This window comes from Macrotis lagotis, chromosome 8, assembly GCF_037893015.1.
Source record: "Macrotis lagotis isolate mMagLag1 chromosome 8, bilby.v1.9.chrom.fasta, whole genome shotgun sequence".
Taxonomy (NCBI): Eukaryota; Metazoa; Chordata; class Mammalia; order Peramelemorphia; family Peramelidae; genus Macrotis; species Macrotis lagotis.
The window spans coordinates 55,970,440-55,986,125 of NC_133665.1; the positions used below are offsets into that span (position 1 = coordinate 55,970,440).

A 15,686-nucleotide genomic window follows, 5' to 3' on the forward strand; every position below is an offset into this window, starting at 1 on the left:
CCCCAGTAGAATGTAAATTCCTTGAAAGAAGGAAATTTTTTTCACCTTTTTTTCTACAATAGAGAATTCATTTTTTGTTGGTGAATCATTTTTTTTTCAGTCATGTCAGGTCTTCCATGACTGCATTTGAAGTTTTCTTGGCAAAGATATTGGAGCAATTTGCCAGTTCCTTCTCCAATTCATTTTATGGTTGAGGAACTGAGGCAAATAGGGTTTAGTGACTTTCACAAAATCATACTCATACACTAGTAAGTGTTTGAGACTGGATTTAAACTCAGGAAGGCGTGTCTTTCTGATTCCAGGCCAGTGTGTCACCTAGCTATTCCTAGAGTTTATACATAGTAAATTCTTACAAAATGGTGATAAAGGAGTTCAGGGTTAGAATTATAGATTTATAGAATGGCAGAGACGAATGACACTTTAAAGATTATTTAGCATAATGGAGAATAGGACTTGAGAGGGAAAGTGATGTCCTTGTACTAACATAGCATGCTAGTAAGAGTTAATTGACCCAATCTCAGGCCTCCTGAGATCCCAGTACAGTATTTTTCTCATTAAAAATTCTATCTTTTTGGGGCGGCTAGGTGGCATAGTGGATAAAGCACCGTCCCTGGAGTCAGGAGTACCTGGGTTCAAATCCGGTCTCAGACACTTTATAATTACCTAGCTGTGTGGCCTTGGGCAAGCCACTTAACCCCATCTGCCTTACCAAAAAAAAAAAAACCCTAAAAAAATTCTATCTTTTTGGAGGAGGTAGAGTATGAGATAAGATTTGAAGAATTAATAAGGGTAGGGTAGGAAGAGAGGAGAAAGGTAATGAATTCAAGAAATTGTAAACATAGGGAGGAGGGTGTAAAGGAATGAGAAGCTTGTCCTAGATGTAACAGAGGGTGACTTTTGGGAAGTAATTAGGAGAAGGGTGGATTCTTAGGGAAGAACTTGGTTATAGGAACCTGTGAAAGTTATACAAAGAATTTTTATTTGCTAAGGTCATTAGTAATAGGGAGTCATTGAAGTTGAGCATGGGTAGCAATAGGAACATAATTTCATAAAATTGATATTTTGGGAAGGTGATCCAAGCAAAATATTTATTAAAAATTATTTAAAAAATGAGAAATGAAGCAGAAAAGTTCTTATACTTAATTAAGAATAATAATGAGGAGAGATAGGAAATAAAATATTCCTCAGATTTAGAAATTCATTAATTTGAGTGTTGACTATCCATTTAGTTAGTTGAAAAGTTGTGCTTCCTTCTCAAATCCAACTTCCCAAGAGTGACAGTTCATTTTAACCAATTTATTTGATATTTGTTTTGCAAACAATTTACTTAATACAAAAATCCTGAATGATACCATAGTTAATGTACTTTATGGTACACTAAGAAATCCAGCAATTACATGGGAGGTTTAGAGTGTGGTGGGGGAAAGGCAATGAATGCACAGGGACATGATTCCAGAATATGGTTAGCTTAATAAAAACACTTTGAATTCTTCTCTGATTAATTTATTTTTTATTTTTTACTTTTTTTCTTTTTCTTTTAGGTAGAAGATGTTTGAATTGTAGCTCTTCTCAGTCTTGGGAGAAAAAAGGAATGAAACATGGATCCACTATATTCACTGACAGCTGGTGGACTGGATGGTAACCTTAAAGGAGTAAATTTTTCCTCTGCTTTCAACTGCAGTGAAAATAAAACAGTGGACATTCTTCTTCCTGTGTCTGCTGTTCGCACAGTAATCATTCCTATCATTTACCTACTTGTGTGCATTATTGGACTCAGTGGTAATGCACTTGTCATTTATGTGGTCTTGAGGTATGCTAAGATGAAGACTGTTACCAATATCTACATCCTCAACTTGGCTGTAGCTGATGTCCTCTTCATGCTGGGTCTGCCATTCATTGCCACCCAAAATGCCATCTCCTATTGGCCCTTTGGCACTTTCCTATGCAGGCTTGTGATGACTGTGGATGGCATTAACCAATTCACCAGTATTTTCTGTCTTACTGTCATGAGTATGGATCGGTACCTGGCTGTGGTCCATCCCATCAAGTCTACCAAGTGGCGTCGTCCAAGGATAGCTAGGCTTATCAGTGCTGCTGTCTGGACCTTCTCATTACTGATGTCCCTTCCAGTCATCATATTTGCTGATGTCCAAGAAGACTGGAATACTTGTAACATCAGCTGGCCTGAACCAGTAAATATCTGGGGAGCAGTCTTCATCATCTATACCTCTGTCCTAGGGTTTTTTGGTCCCCTGTTGGTGATCTGCCTCTGTTATTTGCTCATTGTGATCAAGGTCAAGTCATCAGGGGTTCGGGTTGGCTCCACCCGGAGGAGGAGGTCAGAACGGAAAGTGACCAGAATGGTGGTCATAATTGTTGTTGTCTTTGTGTTTTGCTGGCTCCCATTTTTTACCCTGAACATTGTCAATCTGGTTTTTATCCTGCCTGAAGAAGCTGCCTCTGCAGGTGTATACTTCTTTGTGGTGATTCTTTCCTATGCCAATAGTTGTGCCAACCCCATTCTGTATGGGTTTCTGTCTGACAACTTCAAGCAGAGTTTTCAGAAGGTCCTATGTCTCCGCAAGGGCTATGGCGTTGAAGATGGTGACCCTACCGATAATAGGCTAGAGAAGAGCAGTCGCCTGCAGGAAGCCATGCTCTCCTCTAGAAATACAGAATTCAATGGGCACATGCAAACAAGCAAGGTGTAAAGAACTCCTCCAAGAGTAAATATGGTGGCTTGCTGGGATGAAGATAAAGAGTTAAATTGAATAGGAGTTAAAATAGGGGAACTCTCAAGCCTCAGCTATTGAAAATCACTATAGTACATTTACAAGTCTAAGAACTAAATTTATGGGGTTATGGGGTCCTCATTGGAAGTGAGGGTGGTGAGGAAGATATAAAACTCTTGTGAAAGCTATTTATTGTACATTGTCACCATGGTGTATTCCAAAATTCATCTGATGCTTAAAAGTTGCTTCTTCTGAAATTTATGTTTTCTAAAATATAGATCTGACATGATAGCTACTGATAACAAACACTTCATTGTTTTGAAAGACTTATAAAAAAGGTGGAGGAAAGTGAAGACTTCCCATCATTTTCCTTCCCACACTCACCATGTTCTGTGAACCTCTGATCTTGGGCAAGTCTCTGGGCCTTTGCTTCTTCCTCTGTAAAAATAACAGGGTAGACTGGGTGATCTCTAGAACTGCTTCTATCTTTAAATTTGATGCTGCTTTTACCAGGAAGGGAATTTGGTAGACAATCTCTACTGTTCCCAATATCAAATAAACCTGGGATCAGGATCCTGGGGCGGGGGGAGGTGGGAGGTGGACATGCATGTATTCAAATTTTAGCTAAGAAATGGATCCCTGTTTTCATTGGGTCATGGGTTTTAAATGCCTATGCCATTGGAAGGGATCTGAAGACCTACTTTTATGGGTAATGTGATCAGTAGCTTTTTGTACCTTCATGAAGAAAGAAACCAAGGCAAGCACTGAATAGTCTCCTAAAGAGTTAAATTTGAGCATCTCTTTTCTTGATTCTATTCCTTCAGAGCACCTGGGAAGGTAGAAATTTAGAGACCAAGTATGACTTGTATCAAAATTAACAATTTTGGGGGAGCAGAAATAAATAAATCTATAACCTTTAAAACAATGTTCTTCATGAAGCTGATGGTGGAGTATGTTTACTGATAACCCCAGTGTGATAAAATATTGATTGTTGTTCAGTTGACAAACTATTGTCATACAGGACCTGTATCTGCTTCAAATGTATGTGTCTTTGGTAGGGATTGTACTTTAAAAGTTATTTTGTGAAGTAAAAGATAATTTGAATAAGTTAGGGGAGTCTCTGACTTTCCTTGTCATTCTCATACAGTCAAAAGGAGACAAGATGACTACCATTTCATTTCAGCCTGGATATGATTTTAATCCTGTTTGAGTATCAGAGGCAAAAGAAGCAACTAGAGAGTGTGGAGCAGTGGGGACATATTCTGCAGTTGTGAAATGTGGGAATCAAGAGCAGACAATGCAGAACTCTAATCTCTAGTCATTGATTCAGTGTTAATAAATACAGTTTTAGTGGAACTGCAGCCCATGACCCAGAAGCAAAATTGTTTGTGTTTCTGTGTGTGTGTGTGTGTGTGTGTGTGTGTGTGTGTGTGTGTGTGTGTGTGCCACTCTCCCCATGTGGGCAATCAATATGCTGGTCATGTCTCCCAACTCAGCCTAGAGCTCTTTTTACCACTCCACAATCAATAAATGTTTGTTGATCAAATATAAGTTCCAGTTTCTTCTGTACACATTTAAATGTAAGACAGTTTCTTTCCTCTCCCCATATCACAAAGATATTCTCACCCTCCATTCCTTTCCAGTATCTGTTTTAGTTATAATTTGAGTCATCAAAATGTTTGCAGGATATTTATATAAAACTTCATTATTCAAAGACTCAAATAATTATAGTTGTTATTTACATGGAATACACCATATTGAAGCAAATCCTTCCTTCAGGAAGCTTATGTTGTACTCAAATTTTCTTACAAGAAGATCCATGAGCTCAATAATTCCACTTTAAAGACAACAGAAACTATTAAGGACCTCTGGAATCTAGACCCAGCCCTGATAATTACATCCTAACAAAGCTTTGTGCAGCTGGACTTCTTTCCTCAATCTCAATTTGCTTATTTGTAATTTGATATCATTGTACTAAATATCCTTTCTGCTCTCTTCAATTTCTTAATCCTATGAAACTGTGATACCCAAGCTTTATTAAACCCAAAGTTCCTGACTAGCCATCCTGATTGGTTTGTCATATACCCTAAGTTTTTTAGGCATACTAGATTGTCTGCTCACGCACCAAAGACTGACTTCTCATTTTTTTATATGCATGAGAGGACTAGGATTCTATCCTAGGAATGTAGGAATGTTTTTGCCAAAAGGCAAAAAATAGCATCCCTGAAACTTGGTTGGTCCCTGCTTCCCTTGTTGGAGATTCCTGGCTACCAAATGGCATTAAAAATCCCACCTATGTGGAGTTAGTCTACCCCATGAATACTTCCACTGATAAAACTTTCACCCGTTACACCTGGTTTTGACTTCTGGTGCCCTGTAGAACAAATCTAACCCTTTTCCCATAAGGTCATTTTCCAGTTATTTAAGGATAGTCCCTGTTTCATCCCCCCTCCCACCTAAGACTCCCTTTTTTCCAGGTTAAAGACCCCTATTCCTCAGTTCATTCAATGTTCAAAGACTGTGTGATTCTTCTTCTCAGAGCTTCAGTTGCTTTTTGTGTCAAAAGAGAGAACTGTTCTTGGTTTTCTTTAACATCTTTTTGATCCTGATATTGGTGTGCATATGAATTAGTTTCCCCATCTAATAAAGGAGTAGATAAATACTCTAAGATCCCTTCAGGGCAGCTAGGTGGCATAGTAGATAAAGTGCTGGATCTGAAGTCAGAAAGTCCTAAGTTCAAAACTAGTCTCAGATACTAGCCTTGTGACCCTAGGCAAGTCATTTAACCATTATTGCCTCAGTGTCCTCATCTGTAAAGTGAGTTGGAAAAGGAAATGGCAAATCCACTCGAGAACCTTCCCCAAAACCCACAAATGAGGTCATGACAAGTTGGACATATCTGAAAAACAACTGAACAACAAGTTTTCTTCAATTCTAACACTTTGCTAATAATAATTGATTTTTGTGCAACACATTAAGATTTGCAAAATGTTTTACATACATTATGTTATTTGATCCTTGGAAAAACAGGTAGATACAGCCATTAACATTATCCTGACTTTCTGGATGAAGAAAATGGCAATCAGAGAGGTTAAGTGATGTATTTATAGTCATTGAGTTAGCCAAGTACCAAAGGTAAGATTTGAACTGGTAGTCTTCCTGACCACAAGTCAAGTGCTACTAGCACTCTATCTAGCATTACACCACTATATCAAAGGGAGCATAAATATTATATTCTAAACACCATTCTAACTCTGACCATCTATGCTTTAAAGGCCCTTTCAGTTCTAACATTTTATTTTCTAAGATTATTTTCATCTGACAGTCTAACATTTGATGCAGTGAACTGAAGTTCCAAGCATTAAGAACATACTTTCATATTCATTCTATTATGGATTTTCCATGTCAATTTCTGAAGACAACACAACTAATTATAAAATATGGTCCTTGCCATTAGGAAGTTGTGATCTAGGGGAGATACATCTCACATTATACTAAAAGTTACATTATTCCAGAACTAATCAAATGAATGACACAGACAGTAAGAATTTGAAGAAGGGAAGTCATTGTGGATTGGTTTGTTGATTCTTGTCCTTCATTATGGAATAAGACAAAAATGAAATTACAATGTTAGAGTGTGTCCAACTATGGCTGTTCAGACTAATGCAAGCTTGGAATGTTCTATCACAGGTGGGGCTAGAGTGAATAGGAAAGGTGAGCTAGGCTTAAATGACTGGCATACAATTATAAGATACCATAGCCAGAAGGACTCACAAAGAAACCTTGATTTGGTCAATGCTGCAAAAAAAGTTAGTGACTAATCCAGGTCCTGAACCCAGTTCTTTAAACTTTCAATTTAGCACTCTTTTCCTCAAATTGATTGGTCTTCTCTCCCTCTCAGTGTAGGGATAGACTAAGATGAAGTATATATGACTTCAAATGGGATTTTTCCTATTTCAAATTTGCCACACTAAAAAAATCCCCCAAACAAACTCTACCCCCCAAAGAAAAAAATACATTCAGTCTTTTTTTATTCAGAGTAATGATAATACAGATTATGTTGGAGCCTTTGATTCCGTTCCTGGGTCTACAACTAACTGACTGTATGACTTTGGGCAACTCTTTCCCTGTCTTTAGACCTCAATTTCCTACTATCAAAATGAAGAGCTTAGACTTGATTTCAAAGGCTCTTCTCAGCTGTGATATTTTTTGGTTAGGTAGTTCTAAAAAAATAGGGTAGGTTGTTTATACAAGACCCAGAGAAAAGATCTGATCAAGTGTTTGGGCTATGCAATTGTTAGCTTCATGTGGTCATGGAAGAAGTGTCTACTTTAATCAAGGGCTATTATGTTCTTTCCATGGCCTTACACTTAGAAAAAACTACTTTCTCTGCAAGACACCTAACCCGACTGTTTAGTAGACGAGAAATAGGTCCAGGATAGCAGTTTCAACTCATTAGTTCACCTGTCTTTTGGAGGATATCATCAATAAGGGAAACAATTAAATTTTTAGTTTCTTGGTCTACAATAGAGCATGAAATCTAGTTAATATCCAAATAATTGCAGTCTTCTCTCACAGGTTTCTGTCTCTCTGTAAGACTTGTGAACTGAACTTTCTTTTCTTTTTTCTTTTCAGATGGTATATAGTATAATAAAACTCTTCAATGACAAAATTGCTTCTATTTGCTACTGTTGCTGTTTTTATCTGTCTCTATTGATTTCTAGTCAACTGATGTCAATGATACTTCCTGTCACTGGTTCCTGAATTTCCTCAGATGTATATATATTCTTAATATAGTCTAAATTCTCCTTAAATATATAGATCATTTTTAATAAAATGAATCTTTTTAAATCACATTCCACAAACTCATTGTTAAAAACTTTTCTAGGGTCCTGGTAATATCATTGATACTAATATGGATCACAAGAGATCATCAATAGGCATTAGAATTGAAAACTCTTGGTCTTCAGTCATATCACAAATAGAACATACCCTAAGAAGACAGTGAACTATTCTCTTATCTTCATATTATCAATAATGATGATGACCACTATATGTCCAGATTATCACTTATTAGAAGATAAGTCATTGCTTTCTCCTCAAAGAATACAATTTACTCTTCTCTGGGAAGAATTTTATATTTATTACTTAGCTCTAGATCATAATGTTGGTTCATTTTTCTCCTTTCACAATTTTGATACTATAGTTCAACTTTTTGCTGTCTTTTACTCTTGATCGTTTCCCTTGCCTCTTTAAATCAATCAAGAATCATCCACCTTGACAATTCTCCATCATGGGTCATCCTCTAGATCTGACTTTTCTGTTCCTTCTCCATATCTACTTAAAGCTTATAAACAAAATCATACTGCCCTGTCCTTGGGTCCATTAAAAATAATGTTATCTGATCTCAGTTGGATCCTTTCTATTGTTGTTCAGTAATTTTTCAATCATGCTTTACTCTTTTTGACCCAATTTAGTAATGGGGTAAAGATATTGGAATAGTTTGCTATTTACTTCATCATTTCATTTTATAGTTGAGGAAATTGAAGCAAATAGGATTAAGTGATTTTCCTGGTTCATATAGCTTACTAAATATCTGAGGCCATGTTGAACTCAGGAACATGAATCTTCCTGACTCCAGACTCAACACTCTATCCCCTGCACAATCCACCTTCTCTAGGTCCTTTCCTGACATCTGGCAATACTTTTATTCTTTCCTGACTGATTCTCTAAAATGCTTCCTGAAGTAGTTGTAAAATTTCTTTCTTTTTTCATGTCTCTTAAATCCTCCTACTTCTCAGTGGATGACTTTTCTGCCTACTTTAATGAGAAAATTGAGGTTATTCTCTATAAGTTATCTTTTCTCTCTCATAGTCATGCATCATTGGTCTTTCTCTTCTCCTTTGCTCATGTCTTAACAAAATGGTTTTCCTTCTTGTCAAAGGACTATTATTAGCCTCCCTGGCCCCATTCCCTACTTCCTTTCCAGAAATTTGTCCCATCATTCAACCACTCATTATTTTTGGATCTTTAACCTTTCCCTATTTATTAGTTTCTTCCTTACAAACATATAAAATTCTGACCCATTATTAAAAATCTCACCTGACCTGTGAGTTTCTAAAAATCCTTGTTCTATATCTTTCCTCCTCCTTTACTATCAAGCACGTAAAAGTCATCTCCAGTTTCTCTGACTCCTTCTTCATATTTATACTTATTTCTTACCCACCTGAAATCTTGTTTCCAATCTCCATAACTGTTGAAATGTTTTTTCAAATGTTACTAATGATACCTTACTTTCTGAATACAAAAGTAATTTCTCAGTCCTCATCCTTCTTGACCTTTTTGAAGGCTTTAACTATTGATCTCCTCCCTAAGGATGACTTCCTCCAAAGGCTCTGTCCTGACACTTCTTATACCTTCACCAGTCTTTCTCTTAGTCAGTTCATGGATTCAAAAATCATCTATGTGCAGATGAATTCCAACTCTTAAAAAACAGTCCTAATCTTTCTCCCTAAAATCTACCTCCACAACTCTCACAGTCTCTTGAATATTTCTATCTGGATCTTCTGACTCAACATGACTTAAATGTTCTACATTTCTTAATCCTTTTCTAACTTTTACTATTTAAAATTTTTTTATAAGGCAATGGGGTTAAGTGACTTGCCCTAAGTCACACAGCTAGGTAATTATTAAATGTCTGAGGCTGGATTTGAACTCAGGTCCTTCTGTGCTCTTTCTATTGCACCACCCAACTGCCCCTAACTTTTACTATTTCTGATAAATTCATTGACATTCTCCCTCCAAGCCCTCCAGGACCATTACTACTGAGTCATTCTTAACTCTTTCTTATCTTTCAGCCTTTTAAGCCTTTTCATGAGGAGTGGAGCCAAGATGCAACTTGAAGACAGGCATTCCCAGAAACTCTTCCACTAAAAACTCCAAAAGCCACAAAATCATGATTATCTTAGTCAAATTTTAGAGGGGCAGGACCCACAGAAAGACTCAGTGAAATAATTTCCCAGTCCAAGACAACTTGGACTGACTGTGGGAAAGGTCTGTTACACTGGGATCAAGGGTTGGAAAAAGGCATAGTACATCCTGGCTGTAGTCTCTTAGAGCAAACTAGGTCCAGTCTTCCAGGAAGAGCCCCTTGGGTGCTTAAGTCTATGGCAGTGGGAGCAGTTTTCAGACCTCTTGACCTAGGGGTCAATGTGGAAGATTGGTGGGAGAATTCTGTTGCACTGGAGTTAGCACAAATCCCAGACCAGCACCAGTCTCAGGGTAGCTGTGGGAACCTATGCAATCACCCAGAAGATGCTTCCAGAGTGCTCAACCCAGTAAGGTGCTGGGGACAGTAAGGGAGTGGGGAGAAACTGCAGAGGTCTCTCTGCTATCCCTGAGGCAGGACTCTGCTGCTTTGACCATACTTAGATCCAAGTCACAGTCTGGGCCCCCTGTGTGATTAATGGTTTTAGTTTATATTTGAACCTACAATAAGACATACTTCAAAAGAGGAAAAGCACAAAGTGGTTTATTATTATTATAACAAAAATAAAGTCAAAGGAAGCTTGCAACAACAATAACTAATGACTCCTAATAATATTATAAGTATAACAAAAGCAATTAAGATAATGAAAGAGATAGGAAACATTATTAAAGATAGTCAAAGAGATAGAAAGTTTTTTTAAAGGTAATCAATCAAGTTACCAATCAGATAACCAAACAAGCTGGACCCTGGAAATTCCAACTCATGGAAGTTACCTCAGACTGGGGAACCTGGGTTTTCAGCCACTTCCATAGTCCAGATCAGAAATGTCCCAGGAAGAGCATGCTTTCCATGGGTGAGATTCCAAAGGAGTACAAGTAAGGTTTGTGTAATTATAGGATTCTAAACAAAGAAAGCATGATGCCAGGTATCTACATGACTCTAGGCTCAGAAGATCCATCCTGAAACTGGCCAAGTTTCAGGAGTGATATTTCTTCTCCAGATAATTGGGGAAGGGGGTTCATTTACAGGACTTGCCAAGTTTTCAGTTAATGCTCCCCTCCTTATTGGGGACTGGCTAGGTTCTCAATTATTTGAGCATCTTACTACAAGGTCACCATGCCCATGGCTTGTTTTACTATTTTTGTACAGGTTATATTAAGAACATGGAAAAGCTTCAATGATTGATCATTCACCCCCATACTACCAAAGAGGAGCAGGGACCCTCCTCACAGCTCCAGGGCAGAGTGCAGTGCTTGTGGTCATCCTTAAATCAGAGTACAGGCCAGGAGAGCAGTCAAAGACTTTTATAAGATATGAGAGGAATTAAGGTCCCTGGTGAGGGAGAAGTGTCCCCCAAATCCTCAAAAGCTTTGTAAGTGTGATAAATCAGGAATAGGCTGAGGAAATGAGCAAACAACAGAAAAAAGAAGAATCTGACCATAGACAATTATCTTGGTCCCATGGAGGATTAAATATATTCTCAGAAGAAAATAAGGACAAAGCATTTGGATCCAAAGTCTCCAAGAAAAATAGAAATCAGTCTATGGAAGAGCTCAGAAAAGATTTTGAAAAACAAGTAAGGAAGGTAGAGAAAAAATAGGAAGAGAAATGAGCATGATACAGGAAACTCATGAAAACCAACTCAGCAACTTTGTGAAGGAGATATTAAAAACACTGAAGAAAATGACATGTAAAAAACCAGCCTAGATCAATGGAAAAAGCAGTACAAAATGCAAATGAAGAGAAGAATGCCTTGAAAAGCAGAACTTTCCAGTTGGAAAAGATTTAAAAAGCTCTCTAAAGAAAATAACTCCTTCAGAAGCAGAATGGAACTTCAGGAAGTTAATGACTTTGTGAGAAATCAAGAAAATAAAACAAAGCCAAAAAATGATAAATATAAGAAAATGTGAACTATCTCATTTGAAAAACAACTGACCTGGAAAACAGATCCAGAAGAGATAATTTTAAAATTATTAGGTACCCTGAAAGTCATGACCAGGAAAAGAGGCTAGACTTCACTTTTCAAGAAGTAGCCCAGCAAAATTGCCCTGAGATAATAGAAGCAAAGGGTAAAATAGGAATTGAGGAAATTCGCCAATCACTTCCTGAGATTCCCCCCCCTCAAAAAAATTCCCAGGAATATTATAGCCAAATTCCAAAACTCCCAATACAAAAAGAAAATTATACATAGCCAGAGAGTAACAATTCAATGAGTGGCTCTACAGTCAGGATTACAAAGGATTTGGCAGTGTCTACATTACAGGCTTGTAGGCTTTGGAATATGATATTCTGGAAGGCAAAAGAGCTTCAATTTTAACCAAGAATCAACTACCCAGCAAAACTGAACATCTTCTTTCAGATGAAAAGATGGACATTCAATGAAACAGTGGACTTTAAAACTTTTCTGTTAAAACAACAGAGCTGAATAGAAAGTTTGATCTCCAAGTACAGGACTCAGATAAAGCATAGAGAGACTGGATGGGAAGGACTAATTTTGAGGGATTTAACAAAGTTGAACTGCGTGTATTCCTGCATGGGAAGAAGGTTCTGATAATTCATATGAACCTCCTCATTTTTAAGGAGCATTGAAGGAACATATATAGACAAGGCATAGAAGGGAGCTGAATATAATGGTATAATATATAAATATAGAGTCAGTGAGTGATAAAGGAAAGTAGTGGGAGAAAGAGAAGGGAGAGGAAGAAGGGGATAAGGTATTTCACATGAGTCAAGAAGAAACTTTTGCAACGGAATGGAAAGGGGGAGGGTGAGGGAGAAAGAGTGAATCTTCATTCTCATCAAAAAATGGCTCAGAGAGGAAATAACAAACATTCAATAGAGGAAAGAAATCTATTTTACTCTAAAAGAAAAGGAGAGGAAAAGGGATAGGAGAAGGGGGTAGGGGGGTAGGGGGAGTAAGTGATAGAAAACAAGTAAGATTGTGGGAGAGGGTAGTTAGATATAATACACTTCTGAGGAAGGGTAGAGTGAAAAGAGAGGGAGAGAATAGACTAAATGGGAGTGGAAAGGACAGAATAGAGTGAAATACAGTTAACAATAGCAACTGTGGGAAAAAATTCTGGCCAACTTTCTCTGATGGACTTATGATAAAGAATGCAATGCGTCTCAGAGAGAGAGCTGATGATATCTGAACACAGACTGAAGTATATATATATGTTTTCTCTCACTTCATTTCTCTTGAGGTTTCTGGGTTGTGTTTACTTTTACAACAAATTATTCTAATAATGTGAAATTAAATAAATAAATTTTTGCCCATTTATTTATTTATTTAGAGTTCCACAACCTTTCCCCCAATCTTGCTCCCCACCCCACCCCCACAGAAGGCAATCCTAGTCTTTAATTTGTTTCCACGGTATACATGGATACAAATTGTTTGTGATGGAAGAGAAATAATATCCTAAAGGTAATAATATTTGGTCTCTATTCAAACTCCACATTTCTTTATACATTGCTAAAATATTCTTGTTTAAGAGCAAACATAATAGCCCCTCCCCCACAAAAATATAGAATCTCATGAGAAATAATGTAAAAAAAAGAGGAAAAAAATGTGTTTCAGTCTGTATTCTGATACCATCAGCTCTCTCTCAGGTGGATCGTATTCTTCATCATAAGTCCATCATAGAAGCTGCCTCCATACTTTTCCATAGTTACTGCCCTGACTGTCACTCCCTCCATCCATTTCTCCCCACTACCACATACTATATTCTCTCTCTCCCTTCACCCCATCCTTCTTCCAAAATGTGCTGTAGGGCATCCAAATGGTGCAGTGGACAAAACACTGGCCTCAGGGCCAAGAGGTTCCCAAGCCCACATACCACTCCAGAGACCCAGCAAGCACCTAGACCCGTGTTCCCAGACAGGACACCCAATCCTAGCACCTTACAAAAAGTAAAAAAGATAGTGCATTATATCTGACTATTCTGTCTCATGATCTACCCTATCCTCCATCACGCACATCCCCCTCTTCCCTCTGTCCCCCTTCTCTCCTTCTTATTTCATATGTCTATACCCTATTGAGTGTGTATGCTGTTTCCTCTCTGAGCCATTTCTGATGAGTGAAGATTCCCTCATTCCCCCTCACCTTCCCCCTTCCATATAATTGCAAAAGCTCATTGCAAAAAAAAGTCCATTATTTAAAGTATCTTAGCCTATTCCATCTCTCCTTTCTCTTACTCCCAGTACATTTCCCTTTTAGTCATTGACTCTGTTTTTACAATATATTATATCTCCAAATTCAGCTCTCTCCTGTGCTTCATCTATAAAAGTTCCTTCTGTCTGCTTTACCAAATGAGGAAGCTCATATGAGCATTATCAGCATCATTTTTCTATGCAGGAATACATATAGTTCGTCATCATTAAGTCCCACATAATTTACCCTTCTCCTTAGCTCTCTGTGCTCCACCTGAGTCTTGTATTTGAAGGTCAAACTTTCTGTTCAGATCTGGTCATTTCAAAAGGAACATTTGAAATTCCCGTGGACTTTCAATGAAATTTTTCTATCTAGTTGATTCTTGGTTGCATTCCAAACTCTTTTCCCTTCTGGAATATTATATTCCAAGTCCTATGAGCACCTAATGTAGTTGCTACTAAATCCTGTGTGATCCTGACTGCAGCTCCATGATATTTGAATTGGCTTTCTGATTGCTTGTAATATTTTCTCTTTGACTTGGGAGTTCTGGAACTTGGCTATAGTATTTCTGGAGGTTGTTTTTTTGGATCTTCTTCTGGGGGAGATTGGTGGATACTTTCAATTTCTATTTTGCCCTCTGCTTCTAGGATATAGGGTAATTTTCTTTTAGGAATTCTTTAAAAATGAGGTCAGGTCTCTTTTACTGATCATGACTTTCAGGTATCCCAATAATTTTTAAATTATCTTTCCTGAATCTGTTTTCTAGATCAGTTGGGTTTTTTTTTGTTTTTAAGTTTTTGCAAGTCAAATGGGGTTAAGTGGCTTGCCCAAGGCCACACAGTTAGGTAATTATTAAGTGTCTGAGGCCAGATTTGAACTCAGGTACTCCTGACTCCAGGGCTGGTGCTCTATGCACTGCACCACCTAGCTGCCCCAGTTGTTTTTTCAATGAAATGTTTTACATTTTCTTCTAATTTTTCATTCTTTTGGTGTTGATGTCTTGATTACTCATAAAGTCATCAGCTTCCTTTAGCTCCATTCTACATCTGAAGGATTTGTTTTCCTCAGAGAGCTTTTTTATCTCCTTTTCCATATGGTCAATTCTGCTTTTTAAAGCATTCTTCACCTCAGTAACTTTTTGAACTGTTTTATCCATTTGACCTAAGCTGGTTTTTAACATGTTATATTCTTCAGCATTTTTTTGTATCTCCTTGACTAAGCTACTGACTTTGTTTTCATGTTTTTCCTGCATCTCTTTCATTTCTTTCCCCAATTTTTCTTCTATGTCCTTTACTTGATTTTCAAAATCTTTTTTTGAGCTCTATCATAGCCTGAGCCTAACTTACATTTTTCTCGGAGTCTTTAGATGCAGAAACTTGTACTTCTTCATCTTCAAAATGAGTATTTTGATCATCCTTGGGATAATAGACAAAGTATTTGTCAGCGGTCCAGTTCCTCTTATTTCTCTGTTTACTTATTTCCCCCAGCCTGTGCCTTGTTTTGTGTGCTTTCTGAGCTTTTGAGTATTATTGCCCCCCCCCCCCCCCCCCCGCAGCAAGGACCTCAGTGTGTGAGATTTTGACTGCTCTCCTGGTCTGTGGATGACCACAAGAGCACCCCTCTGCCATGGGGCTGGGGGGGGTGGGTTGCTGTTCTATGGAAGGACCTAAATTTTGACAAGGATCTGAATGTGGTCAGGGCCCCAGAGTCCTGATCCAGGAACAAAGGACAGACCTTGGAATTCTCTCTGTACTCCCCTACTGGACTGAACACTCAGGGCATAGTTGCCTGGAGGCTCTTGCTTGCTGGCTCCTGC

General features: G+C 37.9%; 1 protein-coding gene across 2 annotated transcripts in view; it reads left to right on the forward strand.

The window, feature by feature from the left end:
• The window catches only part of SSTR5 (somatostatin receptor 5), a 105,879-nt gene extending 102,999 nt beyond the window's left edge, over positions 1-2,880 (forward strand). For both annotated transcript variants that reach the window (XM_074195993.1, XM_074195994.1), the window contains one exon: positions 1,542-2,880. In XM_074195993.1, the coding sequence (XP_074052094.1) occupies positions 1,599-2,711 (1,113 nt within the window). In that variant the 5' untranslated portion in view covers positions 1,542-1,598 and the 3' untranslated portion in view covers positions 2,712-2,880. The remainder of the gene's footprint in view (positions 1-1,541) is intronic.
• Positions 2,881-15,686: the final 12,806 nt, after the last annotated feature.